Source organism: Mastigoproctus giganteus, chromosome 11, assembly GCF_048544385.1.
Source record: "Mastigoproctus giganteus isolate SK-2022 chromosome 11, ASM4854438v1, whole genome shotgun sequence".
Classification (NCBI taxonomy): domain Eukaryota; kingdom Metazoa; phylum Arthropoda; class Arachnida; order Uropygi; family Thelyphonidae; genus Mastigoproctus; species Mastigoproctus giganteus.
The window spans coordinates 4,935,190-4,960,985 of NC_143585.1; the positions used below are offsets into that span (position 1 = coordinate 4,935,190).

Consider the following 25,796-nt stretch of genomic DNA (forward strand, 5'->3'; position numbering starts at 1 on the left):
TTTTTTGGCTGATGCTGCATAAGCTTGCTTTCTTGCATCAAATGCCTCTACTAATGCTAATGCTAATACCGATATTCTTCCTGATGAGGTAGAACAGATGTTGAAGAATCAAAGCCCCAGGGGAAGATGAAGTTACAGTAGAGTTGTTAAAATTGGGAGGAAGAGACATAACACAAAAACTGGCAAAGCTCTTCACAAAATGCAGAAAAGGTGTGACACCTAAGCAGTGGAATAATGCAATCATAGTTTTGCTGCATAAGAAAGGAGATAAATTGGAAATTATAGACCAATTAGCTTGTTATCCCACATCTACAAGTTATTCACAAGGGTCATTACTAACAGATTAGAAAGAATACTTGATGAGAATCAACCAAAAGAGCAAGCTAGCTTTAGGACAGAATTCTATACTATGGATCACCTTCACATAATATCACAGCTAATGGAGAAAGCAAATGAATATAAATCACAATTATGTTGGCATTTGTGGATTATGAAAAGGCATCTGACTCCATACAGCATAAGGCAATATTTCTGGCTCTGGGAAGACAAGGCATAGATACCCCATATATTATGATTTTGAAGAAAATACAGTAGATTCCAGTTATTTGGGACTAGTGCATATTGGCCCGATTAAGCGGCTGCCCCAATTATCCGAAGTTTCACATAAATAGTTTAATGTGAAACTTCGGAGTTTCACAAAAATACAATTTAACCCCCCCCTTACAATTAGTTCGCTGTACAATCAAATCACGTTACGACGAACTCGCCACAGTAAAGTACCGTTCATTATATGATGTGTAGTAAGTGCCGGTCATTGTGATCACATTTGTGAACTGAATTATAATTCTATTAAACAGCGATTCCAATTAGCAAAAATAGGAAGAATATTATCCACAGGCTATAAAAGTAAAGATATATTAAGCACAAATTTACTCTTTATTACTTACCAATTAAAAAATTAAATGATACGTGAAAATCGGAAGAATATACGTGATAATCGGAATAATTAATACGTACTGTTATATGTACATACTAAATAGTTGACATTTCTGTTCACTGACATTTGTGGGTGGGGGTTAAAATTTAAAACAGTAAAAAGATAAGCAATCAAGAACACGGCACACACAAATTGCAAGTAACACAACACGTGCAAGTGAGAAGATAGTAACAAATTACGAAGCTTTAAAAATAGGAATGAAGAGAAGATTCTGAAAATTATTTTTTTTATATGATTGAAGATTCCATGGAAGTGTAAACACATTTTACCATAACCCACAGAATTCCAGCTGTTGATATTACTGCAAATTCAATAAGATCGAGTTTACTGTCCGTTTATGATAGATTGCACTAACAGAAAAGCCCAATAAACGAGTGACTGCTAATTGTTTTATGGTTGTGACCTCCAGAAATCCAACCGAACTACGTGGTATGGTCGGAGACAATCGTAGTGTTAACCTCCAGTGCTGAGGTCTCCTGCCCCGATTAAACGGCATTTTGTCCGAATTAAGCAAAGTAAACCCTAGCTATTTTCTCGATTGGTTTTTATTTTTTAAGATTTGCCCCAAATAAACGGCTGCCCCGATTAACCAGTGGCCCAAATAACCGGAATCCACTGTATATGAGAACGCTACCTCCTTTTATTAGACCAGACAAAGACAGCAGCAAATTTAAAATCGAGAAAGGAGTTGGACAAGGAGACAATATCTTCCAAGCTGTTTACTGCTGCCCTTGAGGAAGCTTTCAGAAAATTACACTGGTTGCAGAAAGCAGTTGATGTGAATGGAGAGTACCTAAACAATTTAAGATTTGCAATGACATTGTGATCATAAGAATTAATTGGATCCCAATTCTTATGACCACAAAGAATCGGAGAAAAATCTTAATCAGTTAGTACAGAGTTAGTAAGGATTTTGGACTAAAGATGAATATGTCTAAAACAAAAGTAATGATGAACAAGTGTGCCACAGAAAGGGACATAATGATTGAAGGAGCAGTAATTGAAAAGGTGGAGTCATATTCTTATCTGGGACAAGTTATTAGCTGTAATAATGATAAATGGCTGGAAGTCAAGAGAAGGATAAATTTTGGATGGATAGCATTCAGGAAATGTCACATACTGAAGAGCAATATCCCAGTTTATCTGAAACATAAATTAATGAACCAATGTATACTCCCCACCATGACTTATTTAAGTGAATCTTGGGCACTCGCCAAAAGAATGGAAGAGAAGCTGAGAACTACCTAGCGAAGAATGGAAAGAATTATATTGGGAATCAGACTGTTAGATAAGAAGAGAAACACATGGATTAGGCAGCAAACTCATGAAGACAGATGGACTAAGAAAATAACAGAATGGTACCCAAGAGGAGATAGAAGAAAACCTGGAAGACAACGGCGGAGATGGATAGATGAAATTCATGAGTTTGTGGGTAGTAAATGGATGGCCATTGCACAAAACAGAAGGAACTGGAAAGTTGCTGGAGAAGCCTTCATCGTGCAGTGGATTGAAAATGGCTGATGATGATGTTTCAGAGGTAAACAAAACATATCTGGATTCTCAGTATAATTCATGCCAGAAGGTAGGGTGATTGTGTCACAATTTTTCTCACGTATATTATGTAATGGGCAACATGTAGCTGGTTATGCGAATGGAGATGCCTATGTTAGTTGATATTTTACTTTTTTTTTTTACATAATCACAGTTTATTTGTGTGTGTTGTATATACTAACATATGCCATCAGCATCATATCTTAAAGGTTATTAATTAAATATCAACACACTTTATTTATTCATTCATAAATTTCATTATAAACACAATTAAAAATTTCGTTCTCAGATACAACACGTAATGAATCCATTGATCTCTTGAGAGACCAACATATAGTTTCCCCTGAATGAATGCAGTTTTTGGAAGGAATAAGCATATTCTTTCAAAGTCTGTCCCTGCGACTTGTTGATGGTCATCAAAATTGCTAAACGTATGGAAAACTGTCTTCTTTTGAATTTGAAAGGCATATTTGTTGATGGAATAAGAGGTATTCGCAGTATGAGAACAGCATCTAAGTTCAATCCATCTATTATATGAGCCTCTAGTATGTGTCTTTGTAGATGCATAATTATCAATCTTGTTTCATTGCAGAGTCCCCTTAATGGCATAAGATTCTGTTGTAGTATGATTACAGTACCTACTTTCAGTTTTTAGCTCATGAGGAGGCATTCCTGTTGGTATTAAGCCGTTGAGAAATTCTTCAGGGTATGCCAGATGCTGACTTTGCTAGATGTTACAATATTGACACTTTTGTAAACAATCATTTCCCGGTATAGTCTAAAACTTTGTTGTTCAGTTCCAAAGAATCCTCATTAGTAACACTTAGTATTGCTCTGCCATTGAGTTGCTGAGCTGTAACAGTTGAAGTTAATACCACCATAGTTTTTCTAGAGTGTCTTGAGTGTTTGAAAAACAGGCTGTAAGCAAACTTATAGTTGCACCACTTCTTCCATCACCTACTTCTAATTGTCTGAAAATTCCTTCTTGCTTCCTATTGTTTGCATATTACGTGTAAGTTTCAGAACCTTTATCTCATGGCTATTCCCAACCTCTTGTTGTTTGGCATTACAAGAATGCAAAATGGGATGACCTGCAAGATTTCTTTTCCTTGGTCGGATTACTGTTTTAAAACTTCTGATGAATTTGCTCAGATCGTGTCAATGAAATTATCCTTGCAGGAATGGAATCCTTTGTACCATACTCCACTTTAAAATCTTGTCCTTTATCTAAACCTTCATTTTCCAATAAATGTGCTAAGGCTGTTCAAGAGAAGAATGATCATAATCTAATTGGCTTGTTTCTAATTCTTCAGTTTCATTTTCTGCCTTCATCAAAGCTTGCAACAATTGTAAAGCAGTTATTAATCAGTCCAAATTAGATTTTGAAGAGGTTAAGAGTAGAAAACTTGCTCCTTGTCCTAATCGTAGCCGAGCATTTTGGACTCTTTCCAAAGCTATTGGCTGCAACTTTTGCCCATCTCTGCTCCCACCTCTGTCCAAACCAGATGGTTCTGTTGTCACTTCAGCCAAGGATAAAGCTGACCTTCTAGCATCCCATTTTTCTTCCAACTCGTGTATTAATGATCTTGGTAAAGCACATCCCACCATTAGCATTAGCATTAGTAGAGGCATTTGATGCAAGAAAGCAAGCTTATGCAGCATCAGCCAAAAAAAAAAAAAAAAAAAAAAGTAACATAAATAAATAAAAATATCCACTTCCACTTCACCCCTCTGTTCGTTCGAAATACCTGTCCAGCTGAGCCTTAAACTTATTTAGGCTATCAACTTCCACGACAAGGGATGGAAGTCTGTTCCACCCACCAACCACCCGCTGGCTAAAGGCAAATTTCCGCACATCTATCCTACATCTGTCTTTCCTCAATTTGAATTTATGCCCTCTCAGGTGATTTTTCTGAGCTAGAGGAAGAATCCCATCAGCATTGAGCATGCTCAAACCATTCAAGGCTTTGTACACCTCTATCAGATCACCCCGCTGGTACCTAGTTTCCAGACACTGTAATTTGCAAAACTTAAGCCTTTCTTCGTAAGAGAACCCCTTTGTCCCATTCACCAATCTAGTTGCCCTTCTCTGTACTCGTTCCAGCAGCTCTACATCCTTCCTGAAATGAGGCCTCCAGGCCTGTATACAGTACTCTAGGTGTGGCCTGACCATTGCCTTATACAAGGGAATAATCACCTCCTTATCCCTGCTAGAAAAATTCCTATATATCATTGACAATACACCATGAGCTACTCTTGCAGCTCGTCTGCACTGCTCAGAGAACTTCATATCTGCCTGCACCACCACCCCCAGGTCCCTTTCATTCTCTACCACTGTCAGTGTAGTACCACAGAGTTGATACATTGCTCTGGGGTTGCTGTTTCCCATATGTAGTACTTTACATTTGTCAATGTTAAACTTCATTTGCCACCTCGAAGCCCATCTGCTCAACCTTTCCAAATCCTGTTGCAGCAGCATAGTGTCAGTAGTGTCCTTGACAACCCTGCCAACCTTCGTATCGTCTGCAAACTTGGACATTAAGCCTGATATACCATCATCAATATCATTTATAAATACAGAAAACAATAAAGGCCCCAATACTGAACCCTGAGGGACTCCATTCCCAAACGCTCCATTCAATGCCTCCTGTGGTCTTCCGTCAAAAGGATGTCAGAAGGATTTTGACAAATCTTGATGCTAAGAAAGCTCCAGGTCACAATAGTAGTTCTCAAAACCTGTGCCCCTTAACTTACTACTATTCTTTGCCATCTTTTTTTCACATTCTTATTCCAAAGGTGTTTTTCCTTCTGCTTGGAAATTTGCTCATATCCAGCCAGTTCCTAAAAAGGGTAACAAATCCCTCCCATCCAGTTATCGTCCCATTGCATTTCTCCATTACTCTTTCTAAAGTAATGGAGAAATCAATTAATTGCCAAATTTTAAACTACCTAGAAACCTTCTGTCTGATCAATGATTGCCAGTATGTATTCTGTCAGTGTCGATCCACTATCGTCACAGTGTACTGATGTTCTTGCTTATGTTACCCATTTATGGACAAGTTCAATGGAAAGGTTCGGTGAAACACAAGTAGTTGCTCTTAACGTCTCAAAGGCTTTCGATTGTGTTTGGCATAAAGGTCTTCTAAACAAGTTTCTTCTTCTTCTTCTTTGGTCCTTAGCTGGCAGCTGGGGGAGGCGGTTGGCCACGCAACCAGTATGCTGCTGTAGGTGCCGCAGGGTTTCGGACTTGCTCTGTGATGTTCTTCCATACCTTACGATCCATGGCTTCAGTCCTGGCCTGGTTAAGGTCGAGACGTCGGCTCTTCAAGTCATCTTCCACTTGCTTGGCCCACGTTTTCCTAGGCGCGGTCCGTTGGATGCTCCATTGGGTGGGTCGTTGTCTCCAAAGGAGTGTGGATGGTATTCTGTTCATGCCCATTCTACATACGTGGCCAAACCATCTGAGCCTTCGCTTCTGGATTTGGTCGGCAATGGTTGGTTGCTGTTGGCATCTGGCGCGAATGGTATCATTAGTGATGCGGTCGCGAAGAGAGATGCCCAAGATCTGCCGCAGGCATCGCATTTGGAATACCTCAAGTTTGTTCAAATCTAACTTGAGGCAAATCCATGTTTCCGATCCGTAAAGAAGAATGGGCAGGATCAAAGCCCGGAAGAGTCGGATTTTAGTCTTTGTGGAAATGTTGGTCTTCCACAGACACCATTTGAGCGAGGCGAACGCAGTGGCCGCCTGTACAATTCTGCTGTGGATTTCCATTGGTGGATGCAACTTTCTTCTCCTGGACCAGCGACCCAAGGTATTTCAAGTCCTGCACTTGCTCGATCTGGACGCCTTCGAGATAGATGGTGGCTTGCGACCCATCTGTTGTCAGGGCCTTTGTCTTACCAGCATTGATCTTCAAACCGTATGGCCGGGCAATGCGGGCAATGTCGTAGAGGATGTCCGTGGCTTCAGCGTCGTTACCGGCAAGGATAGCACTATCATCAGCAAACATCAGGTCAGTCACATAGTGATCCTTGTCATATTGTATGCCCTGTCTGTTTCTGAATGCTTGCCTCATAATGGCGTCGACCACGATGTTGAAAAGCAATGGGGAGGCTACATCCCCTTGGTGGACTCCAGTTTGGATGGTAAATTCCTCAGATAAATCGTTCTGGATGCGCACCTGGCTGGTTAAACCTTTGTATGCAGTTTGGAGGAGTGTGATGACTTTTCGAGGTACATGTTCAACCTCTAGTAGTTTCCATAAGGCAGGCCGGTGGACACAGTCGAAAGCAGACTTAGTCAATGAAAACAATGACGGTTCGCTGTCCACACCGGATCCTCTCCTCCATCAGCTGACGAATGGCAAAGATTTGATCACAGCATCCTCGCCCGGGTCTAAATCCTGCCTGTTCTTCTCGACTGGTTTGCTCGCGATGTTTTTGCAGTCTTGACTGGATGATCTTCATAAAGACCTTTCCGATGATGGAAAGGAGGCTGATGCCACGGTAGTTCTTGCAGTCCCGGTTATCACCTTTCTTGTGGATCGGTACGATAATGGCTTACCTCCATGTTAACGGAATTTGTTCAGTGCACCAGATGGTTTTGAGGAGTGAGTGTAGTCGGCGAAGCAGTACATCTCCCCCGGCTTTGATCGCTTCTGTGGTGACTTGGTCCACTCCTGGTGCCCTGCCATTCTTCAGGGATTGTATGGCTGCTTTCACTTCTTCTACTGTAGGCTCAACATCGACCATGGAGACCTCAGGGGGGTCGATCGAGAGTGCTGTTGCTGGCGGTCCCTGAGGTGGGTCGTGATTATACAAAGCTTTGAAGAATTCACTCCACCGTTGCAGGCGTTCAGATGGTGATCGCACGAAGGTCCCATCAGCATTCTTGATGTTGTCACTAGTCAATTTGGTCTTTCCACTCAGACATCTGAGGGTGCGGTAGAGAGTGCGGTACTCGTTTTTGGATGCCGCCACTTCAAGATCGTCTGCCACTTGGTTCCAGTATGCTTCTCTTTCTGCTGTCATTCTTTGTCGGACTTCTCGGTTTAGCTGCCGGTACCGTTCAAAGTCGACCAACTTTGCCTGTTTCCGTTTGTCCACGAGGTCGAGGCACTCGTCTGATATCCATGGTTGCGTTCGACGTCGGGCAGGTGGACATAGGGGCTTGGCACATTCCAGGATGGCATCAGAGATCTGCTTTTCTTCATTTATATCCTCGGGCACAGCCAGCATCTCGAAGCAGTTGGATAGGGCGATCTGATATGCCTGTTTGTTGGCAGCATTCATTAGCTGCCTCCAGTCCAGCTTGGCTGACCGAGATGATCTTTTTGCATGCCATAATTTGAGCTGCACCTTAGCCCGGATGAGGTAGTGATCAGATCCGCAATCAGGTCCCCTCATGGCACGAACGTCCATGAGTGATGAGCGAAATCTGGCATTGATCAAAATGTAGTCCAGGATTGCTGAGTCCTTGCCAGATGGATTTCGCCATGTAAGTTGATGTTTTTGAGGGTGCTGGAAATGGCTGTTTCCAATGATCAGGTTGTTAGATGCGGCAAAGGACAACAAACGTAAGCAGTTGTCATTGATCTTCCCAATGCCAAACTTGCCCATTGTTGTTTCCCAACCAGATCTGTCCACGCCAATATGGGCATTAAAGTCCCCTGCGAGGATGATCACTTCTGTCTGCGGAATTGAATCCAGCGTATGTTGGAGCTGGTTGTAGAAGTCATTCTTGGTCGGGTCCAGGCTAGTCTCAGTTGGCGCATAGGCGGAGATAATATGGGTCTTGATGGTGCCCTTGACAGAAAGGACTGCCAGGCGGTCCGATATTGGTTGGAAAGCGATCACACTACTGGTGGCCTGAGCATCGACCATAAAGCCCACTCCTGCTTCTCGTTTCTCACCACCAGAGTAGAATAGCATAACCGCTTCATTAGGTGCTGGTGGTTGGATGATCATCGTTCCAGACCCGGTGAGTCTTAATTCGGATAATGCCGCGATTGATATCTTGCACCTAAGTAGTTCTTGGGCAATGATTTCCTTTTGTCCAATGTGGTGCCCAGTTCGAACATTCCATTCGCCAATGTTAATTGTCCTTTTCGGCATAGTAAGCTTATTGCTGTGGCCAGTGATCCACTTCACACCAGTACCCTGGGTCCCCAGTGCTGGCGCATCGGCTACCCCGGATGCGGTAACATTGTTGTAAGAGCTTGTTCCGAATTTCATGCGGTTTCTTGCCTAGTTTCCCCTGTTTCCCGGTTCTGGTCATTTCAGCAGGATGACCACCCTCCTCCTTTCGCAGCCGGGCTTGGGACCATCCATGGCAGAGTTAAACAAGTTTAGAAGACCTTTATGCCAAACCTCTGGTTTGCCAACTGTTTTTAGTAATTGGTTATCCAGTTTTCTCTCTGATCGCTCACTGAGGGTTATGGTAGATAGCTCTCTATCTTCTAACTTCTCCGCTAATGCCGGTGTTCCCCAAGGTTCAATTCTTTCTCCCACTCTTTTCCTCTTGTATATTAATGACCTTTTTCCATTGACTGGAAATCCTATCCATAATCTCTCTTGGCACAAGCACATTACAAATATTGCTTCCTCTGCATTTAAAAAAAACTTGGTTTTCTCTTTCACTCTCGGCATTACTTTTCTTCCAAACAGCTGCTCACTCTGTATAAATCGCAAATCTGTCCTACCATGGAATATTGTTCCCACATCTGGGATGGTGCTCCCAAAACCTCTCTCAGGCTGCTTGATTCCATTCAGAAGAGGGCAGTTAGGTTAATTAATGGTTCATCTCGAACAGTCTCTCTCCACTCGCTGTCTCATAGACGTACTGTTTCTGCTGCATGCCTCTTCTACAGATACTTCCATGGGCACTGTTGCCGACTGGGCTAGCCGGGTCGGTAAAGTGCCTGCCTGGCAACCCTAAGGTCGTGGACTCGAACCCCGCCTGGGGGCTTGGATTAAAGTACTGCAAAAAACCTTGGGAGGTGCATTATGGCCACAGAAGCCGATGCGCCAACAACTACCAAAAAAAAAAAAAAAAAAATACTGCCGTTTTCTGGAACAACCTTCCTTCATACATATTTCCTATGAAAATTACAGTCTACAGAAGTTCAAGTCCAATGTCAACAAATATCTTCTTTCGTCTTCTCAACCTCCAACCCAAGCATGGTACTAAGTACTATAGGTTCTAATACCTCTCGTGTTTGGGGTTTACATAAAAAAAACAAACAAAAAAAAAAAAAAAAAACATGGAATTGGGTCCATGGCTGATGTTTCTTTATACAATTTTATGAAAAACAGGCTGTAAGCAAATTATAGTTGCACCACTTCTTCCATCACCTACTTCTAATAGACAGTCCAAAAATTCCTTCTTGCTTGCTGTTGTTTGCATATTACGTGTAAGTTTCAGTACACGGAATTGGGTCCATGGCCTATGTTTCTTTATACAACTGGCAACCATTAGAGATCTTGAGCCTCGTAGTATCACTAGTAGGACTTGCTTGAAGTGTCTGCCTAGTAGTATAACTTTCATTTGAAGTTGCATTGTTTAATTTTTCTGTATTTGCAATCACTTTGACTTATTCAAAATGTCAAATTATTGTAAATGCAGAAGTGCTGTCATCATTTCATCAGCTGGTAGATGCACTTTTCGAAGGCTCAGACCATAATTTTTCAACATTTTGTTTATTTCTGCAAAAACATAGAGGGCCAGTTTCTTCAGAATAACATCTTATGAAATGTTCACTTATGCCCTGCTTGTCTTTCCCATAGTTAAGGTTCTTGTGGTTCTCCAAATCCACATATCATTGCAAACAGTAAGCATATATAACTTGGTGTGTATGCCTTGATTGCCACGGAAAGTGTGTCATGCCATATCCTGTCTCCTTTAAAAAGTCCATGTTCTCTGCAAGCTTGCTGAAATGTTTCACAGTTGCCCATTGACTGTTCACAAATGCTCAAAACTTGCAACTCTTGTAAGAATCATGCGTAGATAGTAGTGCTTGCTATCTCGAACGCTTACAACAGGCATTAGTCCAATGACACCATCTCCACCTATTTGCCTATGTTTCCATTTCCCTGAATTTTTTTTTTTTTTTTCCTCAAATACATAGGTACTTTGGTATCTCTGTGTAATTTAATAGCATTTCTTGCACATCTGTTCTGTTTAATTCAAACCATGCCTCAAGCGTAGTCTGTAGACATTTCCCACTCCAAGTCCTCTTGGAAGATCACTTGCTGTTGATCAGGTAGGTGCACTGCCAATCTTATAATGGAGTGCGACTTCTCTGACGTCGGAAACTCAATCAAACACAATGCTTCAGGTGCATTAATGTACTGTCCATCTAAATAAGTTTGAATTTCATCAGAGACCAAACTACCATTGGTACCTTCCTTCTATAATTGTACAGATGCTGCATCATGACCTTTTTATAAATGTATTTATAGAGGTACTTTACACTCTTCACAGAGGCACACACTTTCACATTAATGTGGGCATAGAATTTCTTCAACAGCCATGGATTATAAGGTACAATCCATCTATTGTCCACGTCCTGCTTTAACAGCAGGTCCTTCTCTTCTCTTATATATATCGGATAGCCATTAACATTCTCTTCTGTTGTATCTATGAACTCTTTCGAAAATCCCTTATTGCATACACCTTTCGTGCACGGAGATCGTGCATTGAGTGTGCTGCAGGGACCATGTAGCATGCACTTTGTGACGAATTCAAACAACTTTGGATTTGTTTTTAAGCATGGTAGCCCTGCACTTACAACTGTCAATGTCATCCTTTGTGCATATTTTAGAATCTGTAGACAGAGTGAGGAGTATGTGCGCATGTAGTAGTCCACGTTTCTGGAACTCTATCACGTAGATAAAGGCTATCGCAGTACCAAAAAGATCCAGCTTGAGAGTGTTGTCAAGCAGTTCTACAAGTTTTATGATATAATTCTACAGCAGTTACCTGTGGGATATAGCATATGTCTCTATTTGCAGGTGGTTCAGTCTTCTCCAACAAATATTGCAGCAACCCATTTTGGACATAGGTGCATTATATCATCTCTTATCTAAGTCTGGGTCTTCTATAAATACCATGTGCACATTCATTGCTGGATTGGCCTGGGATATCTGATGCATTTGTTTATATGACTCAGAAAATGGGTTAACTTGTCACAGCATCTTGAAAAACAATCAAACCATTGTTTTTCAAGCCATTTTGTTGTGTTGCTTCAACAGAATCAAAAATATCAAGTTGTCCATATCCTGGCTTATTTGCCTCATTTTGGATATAGCGGCGAGACCAAATGGTAAATCTGGCCATATATTCTAAAACAGTATGGACCATTTCCAGGCAGTGATTTAATATCTGCACCCATTGATGTAAATGCCAATGCAGAGTTGTACTCTCGTATATGTTCTCTGTAATTATTTGCTTCACATCTATTCCCTCTAAGCAGCTCAGATTGGGTTGATGTAAAAGTGGGGTTCCCGAAGGATCAGTATTAGGACCACTATTGTTTTTGATTTTCATAAATTATTATTATTATAATCTTTATTGTAGACAAAAGGATGTATACAATGTATCCTTCGCATCAGCAACAAAGCCAGGGGCTTTGCATTGGGTGGTGGGCAAAGGCCTTGGGAAATGTGGCCCACATGAAGATTTGTGTTCATCCCCCAGAGCCAACAACAGAAGTTTCAGTTAAATTATTTACATTATATTCATAAAGATATATTTTTTGACTTTATTATACTGCCCACATTACTGTACAGTTTGCCTAGTTGAGGGTAGGCCCTCAAGGATATAGCTCTGTATTTCCGATTCTTGGCAAATTTGTAGAAGTTGCCATTGATTGCTGGACTGTGATTGGGCACCTGCCTAAGAAGAAAATTATCCCTAAGGGCTAGTCTATTGGAGTTGGCTATAAGTGTGGGAACTGGCCTCAGTGTGGGTTGAGAGATTCTCCAACTGCAGAATTCCCATATGTTTGGCTCAGATTATTCCGGTAGTCATTTTGGCAGTTAGGACAAGGCGTCTTTCCATTACAAGATTTGGAAGTTGGGTAAATTTTAATGCAATTGTTCTTTGCTGGGGTGGACTATGATGTTTATGTGTAATCCAACAAAGGAGCCAGTATTTGGAGGAGTACATGCGCTTGATGTTGGTAGGGGCTGCAGATGCCCAGGTGTATATAGATGCAGAGGTGTATACGTATTGACGAGTCACATCCAGATCCTTGACAAATCCTTAACATGGAGCAGTTGTTGTTTGGTAGTCCAGCACATTTTGCAGAATTTTGTTATGAGCTTGTCTATGTGGGGATTCAAGGTCAGTTTGTAATTGAAGAAGACTCCCAAGTCCATATGTATAGGCCACTGGAAGGAGAATCCCATCTAGAGAAAGTTGATGCTTCAAAGAAAAGACAATTTGGGCTGATTTTGCAGGGTTAATCAGTAGTCCAAATTGGAGGTAGATCCTAAGTTGTGTAACTCTCAATCGATCTTTTCATTGACATTTAGATATAAATGTCAATGAAAAGATATAACATTTAGAGAAGATATAACATATTGTATCTTCTCTCTGTTGCACAAACGAAATGATTACTGCAGTAAATAATGCTCCGGAGAGGACTCTGCCTTGGGGAACTCCCGCAGTGATTTTTCTTGAGATTATATCTTGATCTACTGTAAGAAGAATGATTCTGTCAGAAAGCAGGGTTATGATGATAAACCAAAAAAGAATCGCATTTATTAAAAAGAATCTTGCACATTATCGCATCTTCATTAACTAATGTCTCCTTTTCCATAAAATGAAGAACTTCTGCTCGCTTGTCAGATATATCTAAACTGTCATGTTTAAATTTGTATAAAAAAATTTTTTGCAATTTATGCTAGCCGATTTTGCTTGCACTCAAAGTCAAGAAGAACGTAGGTTTACTCAATTGTCTGATCATCGCAAACAGATCTCTTTTACATTGTGTCCCGTAATAAGTTGAATTAGGAATCTATTTCAAAAACACAATTATTTTCAATGCAGTTGACGTTTTTTGGTAAGCTTAGTGTCTTTTCAGACAGTTTTAAAAGCAACTTAACGAATCTCCAGTTCTTAGTCTCATTTCTATGAGACTAAGAACTGGAGATTTGTTAAGGAACCTCAATACTGACCAAGAGAAAATTCTAGGAAAGGACAATTCTTCGTCATGTTCATCAAAAAAGTAAACTTTGTGGAACATTTCTTTCACCAGGAGCTATTTGTAAATATTTGTCATCGGTCCACAAAAGCATTTGTTGTTGAGTGACTAAACTTTTTTTTTCAATAGGTATAGCTTCACTCATTTCATCACATTCCATGTCTTCATTGAAGAACATCCCTCCACATTAATGCAATAATTGTCATCTATTCTCAGAGGCAAATAATCAATCATCAAATTAGCATTTACAATTTGGCCGAAAATTCCCTATTGGCTGAAACCGTGTCTTAGCCTTCTAATTTGCATACAAGGAGAAATGAACTCCTCTGTCACTACATCCAGTCAAGGCAGATGAGGTGGAATAACAGTTTAAAGGAAACCGTTGCTCGTCGAAAATGTTGGAATGGAATCATTTTTGAGAGGTGCTCGACAAGTATTACAAGCTTTCATAGGCGTTATGTCACAGTTGGAAATTCTAGAAGTAATAGGCGTTATAGAAGAAGCTTTCATAGGCGTTATTTCACAGTTGGAAATTCCAAATGTATTTTTCAGAGTTTAATAAAATCTGCTGCTCAAAATCTTGAAGCAGATTTTATTAAACTTTGCTTTTTTTTTTTTTTTTTTTCATTCTATGTTTTTGAACTCTTCCTTTAGTTGACATGGGCGGCATATTTGGAGGCTTTGAAGCTTTTATTCTTGCATACTTCTTGATTATGCTCAGCTGGAAGTTTAGCCATCTTTGAAACATTCTTATAGGTTGTTAACTGAAATTAGATTTGGTATTTTTACAATTCAGTAGTTAGTGAAATCCATTTGTAGACTAATGATGTCATAACCCAGTGGTTTTCAACCAGGGTGCTGCAACGTTCCAGGGGTGCCATTTAATTTGGGTTTAAGTTACTAAACTTATTATTTTTTTAAAAATTTATGTTTATTTCATTATAAAAAGGTGTACAGTATCTTTTTTAATTTTGTGGTGATCTATAATTTATGTTTACTTAGTATAGGCCTAATGACTTGAATGAGTACAATGAACAATTGTATAGAGAAATAGAGTGGGCTAGTAAATCAGAATTTCTTATAATGGGGGATTTAACTTCCCAGATATTGACCGGAACTTGTGGGTTAGTCACTCACACACTATTAAGACTTTTGTGGATTTACTGGATGATTGTTTTCTGCAGCAGCATGTTCGAGAGGCAACCAGAGAGGGTAATACTCTTGATCTGGTTATCAGCCGTGATCATTCGTGTATTAAGAATTTGCAGATAATGTAACCACTAGGTGGCAGTGATCAGTGTACTGATGTGGGATTTACTTAAAGATATAATTACCATCAGGGGGCAAAGGAAAGGGTTTTTGCTCTTGTAAAAGTGAGTACAGTGGTCTCAGAAAGTTTTAAATTCTGTACAGTGGGATCAACTGACGGTGTTACCAATAGTAAATTCTAAGTGGGAAGCACTCAAGGAATTAATCGTGGAAGCTACTAAAAGTTTCATACCTATTAAGAAATATTGTTCAAGGTTTAGGCCTTAAATGGTTATCAAATAAACTAACGAGACTCGTGACAGAGAAGAAAAATGCATGGGATGCATATAAATTATCAAGCGACTCAGAAGCCTATGGATAAGCTAGTCTGTAATCAGGTCAAAAAAGGAGGTTAGGCAGGCGAAGGCAGATTATGAGAAATCCTTGGTAAAAGATGCTAAGAAAAATAGCAAGGATTTCTTTACTTATATAAACTCTAAAAGGAAGGGAATGAATCTGATTGCTCCACTTGACATTGATGGGTCGACTGTTGATGATCCTGCTCAGATAACAAACAAACTGAATGAGTATTTTTCATCTCCATTCATGCATGAGGAGTTAAGGTTTGAAAATAGCAGGTTATCAAATTGTAGCAGGGTGATTAATGATTTTGTAATAACTGAGAGCAAAGTGGAGGAGAAATTGTTGAAGTTAAACATAAAAAAGGCACCTGGGGTGGATGGGATCTATTCAGTTATATTAAAGGAGGCAGCAAAGCAACTAAACAAACCCTTAGCCATAATTATGAGAGCATCCTTGGACTCAGGGGAGGTTCCCACGGACTGGAGATCTGCAAATGTATCCCCAATTCACAAAGGGGGATCGAAGGGTGACACGAGTAATTACAGACCAGTTAGTTTAACTTCTGTTCCGGGTAAAATAATGGAGTCACTGGTTAAAGATGCATTGCACGATCATCTAGACAAGACTGCAGCAATAATTCAGACACAGCATGGGTTTGTTAAGGGAAAGTCTTGTCTGACAAATTTGATAGGATATTATGATGTGGTTACAAAGGAACTGGATGCAAAAAATAATTTTGATATCATATATTTGGATTTCAGGAAAGCTTTTGACACTGTTGAGCATGGAAGACTATTGTACAAATTGGAGCAGAATGGTATTAAGGGTAAGTTGCTACAATGGATAAAAGGATGGTTGAATGGGAAAAGACAGAGGGTTGTAATTAATGGGTGCTGCTCTTCTTGGACTAATGTTATTAGTGAAGTCCCACAGGGTCAGTGTTGGGTCCTCTGTTGTTTTGTATATTTATCAATGATATTGATAAAGGTATATCAGGCTTAGTGTCAAAGTTTGCAGATGATACAAAGGTTGGCAGGGTTGTTAATGACAGTATATGGCAGTGTGCTACTGCAACAGGGTCTAGATAATTTGGGCAGATGGGCTAAGAATAAGAAGTGGTAACTGAAGTTTAACCTCGACCTAATTCAAAGTGCTGCATATGGGTAGAAGTAACCCCAGAGAAACGTACCTACTGTGTGGTACTAAACTTAAGGTGGTTGAAAATGAAAAAGACCTGGGAGTAATTGTGCAGTCAGATATGAAGTTTTCTGAGCAATGCAGACAGGCTGCCAGGGCAGGTCATGGGGTTTTGTCAATGATATATAGGAATTTTGCTAGCAGGGAAAAGGAGGTGATTGTCCCTCTGTATAAGGCAATGGTCAGGCCATGCCTTGAGTACTGCATACAGGTCTGGAGGCCTCATTTTAGGAAGCATGTAGATGTACTTGAGCATGTACAGAGAAGGGCAACAAGATTGGTGAGGGGAATCAAGGGATCCTCTTACCAAGAGAGGCTTAAGTTCTGCAAATTGCAGTGGCTGGAGACTAGGCACCTGTGCGGTGATCTGATTGGGGTATATAAGGCCTTGAATGGATTGAGCACACTAAATTCTGATGGAATCCTTTCACTTATTCAGATTCCCATTAGTAGAGGCATTTGATGCAAGAAAGCAAGCTTATGCAGCATCAGCCAAAAATAAAGTAAAAAAAATAAAAAAATAACCACTTCCACTTCACCCCTCTGTTCGTTCGAAATACCTGTCCAGCTGATCCTTAAACTTATTTAGGCTATCAACTTCCATGACAAGCGATGGAAGTCTGTTCCACCTACCAACCACCCGCTGGCTAAAGGCAAATTTCCACACATCTATCCTACATCTGTCTTTCCTCAATTTGAATTTATGCCCTCTCAGATGATTATTCTGAGCAAGAGGAAAAATCCATTCAGCATTGAGCATCTCAAACCATTCAAGGCTTTGTACACCTCTATCAGATCACCTCGCTGGTGCCTAGTCTCCAGACACTGTAATTTGCAACAAAACTTAAGCCTTTCTTCGTAAGAGCACCCCTTTGTTCCATTCACTAATCTTGTTGCCCTTCTCTGTACTCGTTCCAGCAGCTCTACATCTTTCTTGAAATGAGGCCTTCAGGCCTGTATACAGTACTTTAGGTGTGGCCGGACCATTGCCTTATACAAGGGAATAATCACCTCCTTATCCCTGCTAGAAAAATTCCTATATATCATTGACAATACACCATGAGCTACTCTTGCAGCCCGTCCGCACTGCTCAGAGAACTTCATATCTGCCTGCACAACCACCCCCAGGTCCCTTTCATTCTCTACCTCTGTCAGTGTAGTACCACAGAGTTGATACGTTGCTCTGGGGTTGCTGTTTCCCATATATAGTACTTTACATTTGAAAACGTTAAACTTCATTTGCCACCTCTCAGCCCATCTGCTCAACCTTTCCAGTTGCTGTTGCAGCAGCATAGTGTCAGTAGTGTCCTTGACAACCCTGTCAACCTTCATATCGTCTGCAAACTTCGACATCAATATCATTTATAAATACAGAAAACAATAAAGGACCCAATAATGAACCCTGAGGGACTCCACTAATAACATTAGTCCACGATGAGCAGTGTCCATTGATTACCACTCTCTGTCTTCTCCCCCTCAACCACCCCTTTATCCATATTAGCAATTTGCCTCCAATGCCACACTGCTCCAATTTGTGCAGCAGTCTTCGATATGCAACAGTATCAAAAGCCTTTCTAACATCCAAGTATATAATATCAAAGTTATTCCCTGCATCCAGTTCTTTTGTGACTGCATCATAGTATCCAATCAAATCGGTCAGGCAAGACTTCCCCTTAACAAAACCATGCTGTGTCCGAGCTATAACTGAAGTCTTGTCTAAATGATCCTGCAGTGCTTCTTTATCCAGTGCCTCCATTAATTTTCCAGGAACAGAAGTTAAACTCACAAGTCTATAATTACTTGTCAACCTTTGATCCTCCCTTGTGAATTGGGGTTACATTTGCACATCTCCAGTCCATGGGTACCTCCTCTGAGTCCAAGGAAGCTCTCATAATTATGGCTAAGGGTTTGCTTACTTCCTTTGCTGCCTCCTTTAATATAACTGGATAGATCCCATCCACCCCAGGTGCCTTTCTTGTGTTTATCTTCAACAATTTCTCCTCCACTTTACTCTCAGTTATTACAAGATTCTTTAGCTTACTGCTAGAGTTGAACACACCTCTGAGATTCCCCTCGCTGAATAACTCCTCATGTGTGAATGTTGATGCAAAATATACATTTAGTTTGTTAGCTACCTGAGCAGGGTCATCAACAGTTGACCCATTGATATCAAGTGGACCAATCTGATTCATCCCCTTCCTTGTAGAGTTTACATAAGTAAAGAACTCTTTGCTGTTTTTCTTCGCATCCCAAGGATCTCTCGTAATCTGCCTTCACCTGCCTAACCTCCTTTGTAACTTGGTTTCAGATCAACTTGTATCATAGGCTTCTGTGTCACGTGTTAATTTGTATTTATCCCATGCATTTTTCTTCTCTGCCATATGCCTCATTAGTTCATCTGACATCCATTTAGGCCTAAACCTTGAACAATATTTCTCAAGTTGGTATGTAAAGCCTAGTAGCTTCCAAGATAAGTTCTTTGAATGCTTCCCATTTTGAAATTGCTGGTGGTAACATCATCAGTTGATCCCACTGTATAGAATTTAAATACTGTCTCAGTCCATCATAGTCGCCTTCACGAAAGCAATACCCCTTCCCTTTACCCCTAATGGTAGTTACCTCTTTGAGTAACTCCCACCTCAGAACACTGTGATCACTGCCACCTAGTGTGGTTCATTTATCTGCAGATTCTTAATGCATGAAGAATCACTACTGATAATCAAATCAAGAGTATTACTCCCTCTAGTTGCTTCCCGAACATGCTGATGTAGAAAACAAACATCCAATAAATCCACAAAAACGTTGTTACTGTGTGAGTGACCAGCCCCTTAATTCCAGTCAATATCTGGGAAATTAAAATCCCCCCATTATAAGACTCTGATTTACTGGCCCACTCTATTTCTCTGTACGGTTTCTTATTATACTCATCAGAGTCATTAGGCCTATAGCACACTCCTACTCTCAATTTTGATCTCCCAATGCTTACATCACACCAAACTGACTCGACACTGCACTGTCCAGTGATGTCCACTGGCTTCACTTCCTTGGATTTTATGTTTCTTAACTAATAGCATAACCCCTCCTCCCTTCCTATCCTGACTATCCTTTCTGTAGACATTGTACTCCCCAAATTCCAGTTCTGCATTCCTTATATCTGTGTGACACCACGTCTCTGATATCCCAACAATATCTGCCTTTGATGTTTTGAGCAATAGCTCAAATTCATCAAATTTATTTACTAAACTTCTAGCATTGGTGTATATGCAAGTATACATGCACCTGCTCTTCCTCTTAGCCACCCTAGCACAACCCATGTGTTCACTTGTACCCCCATGATTTTCAGCAGTCTCTGAAATATTCTGCATCTTATTTTCCAGGCTGCTGCTCATTACAATAGGAGTACAAGAATCACTTTCCTCTGCCAGTGGCTACTGTTAATCTATTAGTCATTGTATCCCTGCTGGAGGTCATTGCGGTACAAGTAAACACATGGGTTGTGTTAGGGTAGCTAAGAATAGAAACAGGTGCATGTATACTTGCGTGTACACCAATGCTAGCAGTTAGTAAATAAATTTGATGAGTTTGAGGTATTACTCAAAACATCAAAGGCAGATATTGTTGGGTTATCAGAGACGTGGTGTCACACAGATATAAGGAATGCAGAACTGGAATTTGGGGAGTACAACGTCTACAGAAAGGATAGGAAGGGAGGAGGGGTTATGCTATTAGTTAAAAAACACATAAAATTCAAGGAAGTAAAGCCAGTCGACATTGATGGACAGGGCAGTGTCGAGTCAGTTTGGTGTGACATAAGCATAGGTAAATCAAAATTGAGAGTAGGAGTGTGCTATAGGCCTACTGACTCTGAGTATAATAAGATACTGTACAGGGAAATAGAATGGGCCAGTAAATCAGAGAGTCTTATAATGGGGTATTTTAATTTCCCAGATATTGACTGGAATTTGTGGATTGGTCACTCACACACTAGCAAGGCTTTTGTGGATTTATTGGATGATTGTTTTCTACACCAGCATGTTCGGGAGGCAACTAGAGGGAGTAATACTCTTGATCTGATTATCAGTAGTGATTCTTCATGCATTAGGAATCTGCAGATAAAGGAACCACTGGGTGGCAGTGATCACAGTGTGCTGAAGTGGGATTTACTCAAGGAGGTAACTACCATCAGAGGTGAAGGGAAGGGTTTTTGCTTTCGTAAAGGGGACCATGATGGTTTGAGACAGTATTTAAATTCTATACAGTGGGACCAACTGATGATGTTACCAACAGCAAATTCAAAATGGGAAGCATTCAAGGAACTAAGCTTGGAAGCTACCAGACTTTACATACCAACCAAGAAATATTGTTCAAGGTTTAGGCCTAAATGGTTGTCAGATGAACTAATGAGGCATATGGCAGAGAAGAAAAATGCATGGGATACATACAAATTAATGGGTGACATGGAAGCCTATGATAGATATAAGTTGGTCTGTAACCAAGTCACAAAGGAGATTAGGCAGGCAAAGGCAGATTATGAGAAATCCTTGGCAAAGGATGCAAAGAAAAAAAGAAAAGAGTTCTTTACCTATTTAAACTCAAGAAGGAAAGGGATGAATCAGATTGGTCCACTGGATGTTGATGGTTGAACAGTTGAGGATCCAGCTCAGGTGGCTAACAATCTAAACGAGTATTTTGCATCTACATTCACACCTGAGGAGTTATTCAGGAAGGGGAATGTCATAGGTGAAGTAAACATTGGCCGTGAGCTAGATGATTTTCTAATAACTGAGAGGAAAGTGGAGGAGAAATTGTTGAGGATAAACATAAAAAGGGCACCCGGGGTGGATGGGATCTATCCACTTATATTAAAGCAAAGGAAGTAAGCAAACCCCTAGCCGTAATTATGTGAGCTTCTTTGGACTCAGGGGAGGTACCCATGGACTGGAGATGTGCAAATGTAACCCCAATTCACAAAGGAGGATCAAAGGCTGACACAAGTAATTATAGACCTGTTAGTTTAACTTCGGTTCCAGGAAAATTAATGGAGGCACTGGTTAAAGAAGCACTGCAGGATCATCTGGACAAGAATTCAGTTATAGCTCAGACACAGCATGGGTTTGTTAAGGGCAGGTCTTGTCTGACCAATTTGATTGGATACTATGATGTAGTCACAAAAGATCTGGATGCAGGGAATAACTTTGATATTATATATATGGATCTTAGAAAGGCTTTTGATACTGTTGCGCATGGAAGACTGCTGCACAAATTGGAGAAGTGTGGCATTGGAGGCAAATTGCTGCTATGGATAAAGGGATGGTTGAGTGGCAGAAAACAGAGAGTGGTAATCAATGGACGCTGCTCAACGTGGACTAATGTTATTAGTGGAGTTCCTCAGGGTTCAGTGTTGGGTCCATTGTTGTTTTCTGTATTTATAAATGATATTGATGATGGTGTATCAGGCTTAATGTCCAAGTTTGCAGACGATACAAAGGTTGGCAGGGTTGTTAAGGACACTACTGATACTATGCTGCTGCAACAGGATCTGGAAAGGTTGAGCAGATGGGCTGAGAGGTGGCAAATGAAGTTTAACATTGACAAATGTAAAGTACTACATATGGGAAACAGTAACCCCAGATCAACGTATCAACTCTGTGGTACTACGCTGACAGTGGTAGAGAATGAAAAGGACCTGGGGGTGATTGTGCAGGCAGATATGAAGTTCTCTGAGCAGTGCAGACGAGCTGCAAGAGTAGCTCATAGTGTCTTGTCAATGATATACAGGAATTTTTCTAGCAGGGACAGGGATGTGATTATTCCCTTGTATAAGGCATTGGTCAGGCCACAACTTGAGTACTGTATACAGGTCTGGAGGCCTCATTTCAAGAAGGATGTAGAGCTGCTGGAACGAGTACAGAGAAGGGCAACAAGATTAGTGAATGGAACAAAGGGGTGCTCTTACGAAGAAAGGCTTAAGTTTTGCAAATTACAGAGCCTGGAGACTAGGCATCGGCGAGGTGATCTGATAGAGGTGTATAAGGCTTTGAATGGCTTGAGCATGCTCAATGCCGATGGGATTCTTCCTCTTGCTCATAATAATCACCAGAGAGGGCATAAATTCAAATTGAGGAAGGACGTTTGTCGGATAGATGTGCGGAAATTTGCCTTTAGCCAGCGGGCAGTTGGTTTGTGGAATAGACTTCCATCGCTTGTTGTTGAAGTTGATAGCCTAAACAAATTTAAGGCTCAGCTGGACAGGTATTTCGAACGAATGGAGGGGTTAAATGGGAGTAGTGGTTGTTTTTTTTTTTTTTTTTTTGGCTGATGCTGAATAAGCTTGCTTTCTTGCATCATATGCCTCTGCTAATGCTAATCCCTCCCAATCTAGCAGTTTTCCGACCCACCTAACACTGCCTCGATAGGATCAGCAAACATTCTTGCACCCTTTCTATTTAAGTGTATCCCATCCCTGTAGAAGCAGTCTCTCCTGTTAACAAGTACAGACCAGGCTGAAAAAAATTCTACCCCTTGAGCCCTGCACAATCTTTCCAGGGCCGAATTGATCGATAGGGCTCTCATCATTACGAACCTAAGGGGCATAAGTTCAAATTAAGAAAAGACAGAGGTAGAATAGATGTGTGGAAATTTGCCTTTAGCCAGCAGGTGGGTAATTGCAGGAACAAACTTCCATCTGTCGTTGTGGAAGTTGATAGGTTAAATAAATTTAAGGAGGAACTGGACAGGCATTTGTAGGGAATGGTGTGTTTTTTTTTTTTTTTTGTTTTTTTTGGCTTAAGCTGCATAAGCTCATACACTTGCTTTCTTGCATCACATGCTGCTACTACTACTACTATCTCTATATAAAGAATAAAATTATTATATATTGTATACATATAATTTGTATTATGAAATGTAATTTTTATAATTATATTATTGTAATAACTGGGCACCTCCATGGCCAGATGGGAAGGAGCAGCAGTGCGTAGCACACGCTTCTTGATTAGACCGGGTTCGAGCCCATGACCACCAAAATACAGAGGATGTGGAAAGATCAGGGAATGACCACCGCATATACCCTGAGCAATATGGCCTTAGTTGCTAATGCTCCTAAAAACCAAATAACAACAATATTGTAATAACTATTTTATATATATATACATGCAGAGAGAGAATTGGATCTAACAGGCAGAAAATTGAGTAGGGGTGCCACAAAATAAAATAAATTACTTAGGGGTGCCGTTATTAAAAAAAGGTTGAAAACCATAACCAAAAACTACTGCAAGAAAGAATTTTTATTGTTGAGTTCTTGAATCAAACTGTTTAAATTTTTAAATGTTATAATTGAAACTTGCTCACTTATGCTACTTAGATGGTTGACGTTGATCAAAATCTTGTGAAGCAGATTTTATTAAAGTCTACATCTTTTTTTTCTGTTTCTATGTTTTTTAACTTGTTCCTTTCAGACACTAGAGGCTTCTTTGGTGGCTTCAAAGCTTCTATTCTTGCATACTTACTCTACCGAATCAACATTAGTGACTGAGTTGGCATCATTAATGCCATTTGGGAAGTGATGTCATTGATTTCCGTAAAAAAAATTTTGTTACCCGTCAGTTTTACTCCAATTTCGGTATTTTAATTTTAACTATCATGATGATAATGATATTTTAATATTAGCTATTACAATAAAAAACCTAATTGGTTTTTTATTCTGATAGTTAAAATTTAATTTGATTGACACTCAAGATAATTTGTAGTAAGTTTATATGTATAAAAAATTTGACCTCAGATAAATTTTAATGGATAAAAGAAACTTTTTTTTTTTTTTTTTTGAAAATAGTCTTTTGGAAAATATTTTCTATTTACTTCACTAGTTGTCAAATCTGATATTTTGAAAATATCTGTATTAATTCACTTTAGTTCCTAACAGAAAAAGATTTGAACTCATTAGATAATTACATAAATTTGACTTGGTAATTTTGTTTGTAATTAGAAATTTGTTTTTCTTTGTTTTCCAATGTATTACACAGATAGTGGCCAAAAAATTATCTTCAAGACCACCAACCTCACTGAATTGGAAATAGTAGAAGAATATTTGAAGATTTTAAGCAGATACGACACTCCACCAGAATCTGAAAGCATTGCACCATCATTAATAAAGAAGAGTGTTAAATTTGCAAAGTAAAGTAACTAACTTTACAAGTGCAATAACTGTCATTTTGTGACAGGTAACTTTGAAGTTAATTTAATCATGAAGCATTCATATAAATCAGAAGCAAACCTCTTTAATAAGGTGTATGGTCAGTTACCAGCATTTGCAGATGTGTTTGATGAAGAAACATTTTATATTTTTGCTGTTTTCATTACAGTAGCTTCATTTCTACTTGCATTTATATTATCAAGGTTTATCACTCTAAAACCTGTAGAATAAGACCGTAAATTATAGATTTATAGTATGTATTTTTTTTTTTCATTTTAGCATAAGTTTTTTTATTTTCATTGAATGCAGAAAGTTGGTTTATTTAAATGCTGTTTTATTCAAAATATTGCCAAATATAAAACAGTTTTTACCTATTTCAATTAATTCATTTACACTTCTACCTCAACGATACGTTGGAATGCTAAACCATACTCTAAGATATGATTTCAATTTCATTTTTAGTTTTCTTAATTGTATTCTCTTTTGATAATGATATTAAAACTCTTCATTTTCAAGAAAGTGGAAGTACAGTACGACTGAATAATGTCTGTTACTCTAATCTTCTGAATATAATTTAAACTAAATTACAGTAAGAATTTGTTCATTTAATGGTTATCCTTGTAAAGAAACTTTCCCTTGTATGGTGCAGATTGTACTTATAATTAATAAACACTTATTTCTTTCTGAAAAGTTTTTAATGTTTCATAATAAGACTAATTTGCATTCTAATGTGATACATCATTGCATGCCAAAATTAGTATATTTTAGTGAATTTGAAAGTTCTGGATTATTAATTATGAATAGTTCTCAACTTGCATAAGTTATGAGAATTGTGATGGAGTTTCAGTACCTATTGCTTGTATTCTAATTTCTGAAAACAAAGGGTGGTAATGACTCTTTTACATGCTGTTATAGTTTAAAAGTAATGAATATGCTTGGTATATCTACTCTTTATTTTTTTTTTGGTTTAGGAGATTTGTCATCAATCTTTATTTGTGCTGAAACATCAATTTGATATTAAAATCTACTAAATATTAGT

At 39.5% G+C, this 25,796-nt stretch overlaps 2 protein-coding genes across 2 annotated transcripts in view; both read left to right on the forward strand.

Annotated features, from left to right (window-relative positions):
• Positions 1–24,848, forward strand: part of mRpL53 (mitochondrial ribosomal protein L53) — a 60,949-nt gene extending 36,101 nt beyond the window's left edge. The window contains exon 3 of the mRNA XM_090385193.1: positions 24,588–24,848. Coding sequence (XP_090241319.1) covers positions 24,588–24,742 — 155 coding nt within the window. The 3' untranslated portion in view covers positions 24,743–24,848. The remainder of the gene's footprint in view (positions 1–24,587) is intronic.
• On the forward strand, positions 24,809–24,988 carry LOC150077661 (uncharacterized). The gene has a single exon (XM_090384989.1). It carries the CDS (start codon positions 24,809–24,811, stop codon positions 24,986–24,988), a length of 180 nt encoding a protein of 59 aa, XP_090241115.1.
• The last annotated feature ends 808 nt before the right edge of the window (positions 24,989–25,796 follow it).